General features: G+C 36.8%; 2 protein-coding genes across 5 annotated transcripts in view; one reads left to right on the plus strand and one right to left on the minus strand.

Moving 5' to 3' along the window:
- The window catches only part of LOC106882799 (peroxiredoxin-6), a 16184-nt gene extending 13242 nt beyond the window's left edge, over positions 1 to 2942 (minus strand). The window contains exon 1 of the mRNA XM_014933582.2: positions 2722 to 2942. Within this exon, the coding sequence (XP_014789068.1) occupies positions 2722 to 2807 (86 nt within the window). The 5' untranslated portion in view covers positions 2808 to 2942. The remainder of the gene's footprint in view (positions 1 to 2721) is intronic.
- Positions 1 to 3495, plus strand: part of LOC106882798 (neurexin-1a) — a 443081-nt gene that overhangs the window by 262378 nt on the left and 177208 nt on the right. The gene's annotated exons all lie outside the window — the stretch shown is intronic.

The raw sequence follows: 3495 nt of genomic DNA on the forward strand, positions 1-3495 counted from the left end.
CGTAATCAAGAATTTTAGTCGAACGAATCAACCCCAGTACTTATTTAAAAAAAAAAACTCATTGTATCGGTCTCTTGGCCAACAGCTAAGTTATAGGGACGTAAACACACCATCAACGGTTGTCAAACAGTGAAGGGGGACAATCACAGACATACACGACGGGCTTTTTTCGGTTTTCGTCTACCAAATCCACCCACAAGGCTTTGATTGGCCAGAGGTTATAGTAGAAGACATTTGCCCAAGGTGGCACGCCGCAGTGGGACTGAACCTGGAACCATGTGCATGCTTCTTACCACACATCCATGCCTCCGCCTATACACCTCCCCACCAAAATTTCAGACCTTCTGCCTTCAATAGAATTAATTGTGATTATCCATACTGGGTGTTTGTGCAACTCTAAAGCAGTATTTCTCCATTCAGGGGTCTGAAAAGGGGGAAAAAAACTGCCAGGTTCCATAGAATTAAAATCGAACATTCAAAAACCACGGCGGCATAAAGGAGAAAAGATATGAAAGCAAACTATGTTGTCGGTCTTCTCGTGGAACGAAATTGCCCTGAAGCATTTCCATATTTTTACGTTCTGAGTTCAAATCCCGCCAAAGTTCAAACTTTATCTTTCATCCTTCCATGGTCGATAAAATAAAGTTCGAATCAAGTACTGGAGTACCAACACTCTCCCGCAATATTTCAGGCCTTGCGAAACAATACAGAGTATTATTAATTTAGTATTTGTCAGAATGATTCGCTGCACTATAGTGATTCAAGAGAGACACATACGTATTTAGTCTGATGTTGTTGTTTGGCACCAGAACAATCTTTGACAGAGGAAACACCTCCGAGCTAAACGCATTCCAATGATGACCATCGTTTACGTATAGGTATGTATCTAGGACTATGTTTATTTAAGTATCCCTCTTTCTTTTTTATTTTATCTTTTGGAGATAATACGATTAATGTTTACAATATTAACCGAAAACGAAATTTAAAAAAATTAACCGATAATACAATGTAATTTGAGATTTGGCTGCTATTTTTAGCAAATTAAAATCCATGTTGAGATTCCCTCTAGCGTTGTTTGTCTGATCCTAAGATTGTATATAATTGTGAGATTATTATATTAATATAAACTGAGAGGGAAAAACGAGAGACTCCCCTTATTTATTAATTTTTTTTTACGGAATCCCATGTTTTAGGCTATGGACATTCCGATTCTGAAAAAATTTTTCAAAAATCTCAATTTCAAAATTTCTATCCCCCTCCCCCCGGTTTTTATATAGATCCACAGGGTAAACCTGACCCTAACTCAAACCCTAACCGTAATCCTGACCCTAACCCTAGTTTTGTGAGATTTGGCTATTATTTCTAGCATGTAAATAGCCTGCTTGGTGGGGGATTGAAATTTTTCAAACAATTTTTTTTCAGAATCGGAATCTCCATAGCGTAAAACGTGGGATTCCGTAAAAAAAATTAATAAATAAGGGGGAGAAAGGTTCAGATTACATATAGTCCGTCTTTACCCAGCTATACACACACACAAACTCACTTAAGCACGTAGGCCACTGTAACATCCTGCAAAGTGGACAGAAAGATGTGATTTGGTTGCTATTCCTAGCTGGTCCAGCAGACACACAAGGACTCGTTGTTGGCGTGTGAGATAGAATATAGTGAATTTTTAAACTTCGACATTTCACACACATATATAAACCACAAGAGACAAAATAATTTTCTTTTTTATTTCTCAAAAACGAGGGAACCATAACGTATTTCTGTAAATTTCATAAAGGAAACATCGTTAATTTTTAATTTCACACGACCCGTGACTGAAGTTGAGAATATTACTGAGAAATATTATAAGTAAATGACGTATAACACCAGAATTACTAAATTAGCAAACAATGAGACGAAAAGTCGTTCATTCTGGTCCACAAACCACCGGCTGCCACTTGCAACTATGTTGAACACTTTATATAAAAAGTTTCCCCCTCGTTAATTGAGTAGGGGCGAGGGCATGCACCCATAATATTTATTAATTATAAATCATCTGAGATGTGAATAAAATAATAGAATGAAAGGAAATTTATTCCTTTTAGTTTCGGAGATTTAAGCTTTCTTTTTTGGTTTTGCAAGTGAAATATCGGAATACAATTAACCCGTCCAACACCGTCCTTGGTGCTATGATGCAAACTCGTTTTTTTGAAGTGATCTAAATAAAAATCTATCAAACTTCAATGTTAATTTATCCTCCAAATAATTAATGACAGGTTATTTTAATAAACACTTCGTTATTTTACTAAATACGTAGCAATTAAGGTACCGCACTTAAAAATAATAACTTATAGCAACAGAAATATAGTAAAATGAAATTGATGTGGAAATAAGTTTTATAATAAATGAAGGACGTACATTTCTGTTCAGTGTTCAGTGAATAACATCACTTAAAAAGAAAACCAACAAATCTATTATTGAACAGGGGGGGGGGGATCTACAGGGCCAGTAATTTTAAAGTTGTTATTCACAAATGACAATAATAATCTTTTCAATTACCTGACCACCCTTCAGAACAATTAAGAGGAAGTCAGTGTCATCTCCATTTAGTTTAAAACACTTTACTCTTAAAAGACAAAAGCGTTTCTTGGCTATTACAGAAGCCCCAAGGTTTATAACAAGAATTCCAAATAGAATACATTTAAAGAAGAAAAATATCGCTTATATCAAACTTACGAATTTCCAACATATTCGTGGAAAACCATAGCACCGTCAGTAGTGTCAGCAGTAAAGTTAGGGAAAATTTCACCGAGATTTACCATGATTTCTTTTTCTATTTGTAATTATATGTATGTAAGATATATATATCTCTTTTTTTAAATGGACTGGAAACAGCTTAACGACCACTCTGCTGTCTGTCACTAACCACGAAAGCAACGTGCGTTCACTTTATAGATTGTGTGGTGGCCAATCAAACTGCTGTGGCTCTTTCCCCCCACTCAACCCGTCATCGCCTTTTCATTAGTGTGCCAAGTCTTGCACGTATACACATACACACACACACACACGTACATATATATACACGTATACGCACACACATACGCGAACATGTCACTTCAATACACACGTACATACATACACACACTCTGACATGCACACTCACATAGACATACGCATACACATATGTATTCATATATTTATTATAACATTAATATACACGTATAGGCACTGTCATGCTATTAGCTGTCAGAAGTGAAAGTGCTCACTGCTAGTGAAGTATCTGTCTGTCTGCCTGTCGATTCTTTGGCTACTGACAGCTAATACCATGACTGGCCGGAGCGAGCTATCTGTCTGTCTCTCTCTCTCTCTCTCTATCTATCTATTACTCGAAAGTTATTGCAACAAATTTGACACCTATATCCATGCGTTTGAAAACACAACACAGAGTATAAGGGTACTACTAAAGCAGAGTGGTCCCGAACGCGCAGTCGCGCGTCCGCGCTAGCTAGT

Source organism: Octopus bimaculoides, chromosome 8, assembly GCF_001194135.2.
Source record: "Octopus bimaculoides isolate UCB-OBI-ISO-001 chromosome 8, ASM119413v2, whole genome shotgun sequence".
NCBI classification, from domain to species: domain Eukaryota; kingdom Metazoa; phylum Mollusca; class Cephalopoda; order Octopoda; family Octopodidae; genus Octopus; species Octopus bimaculoides.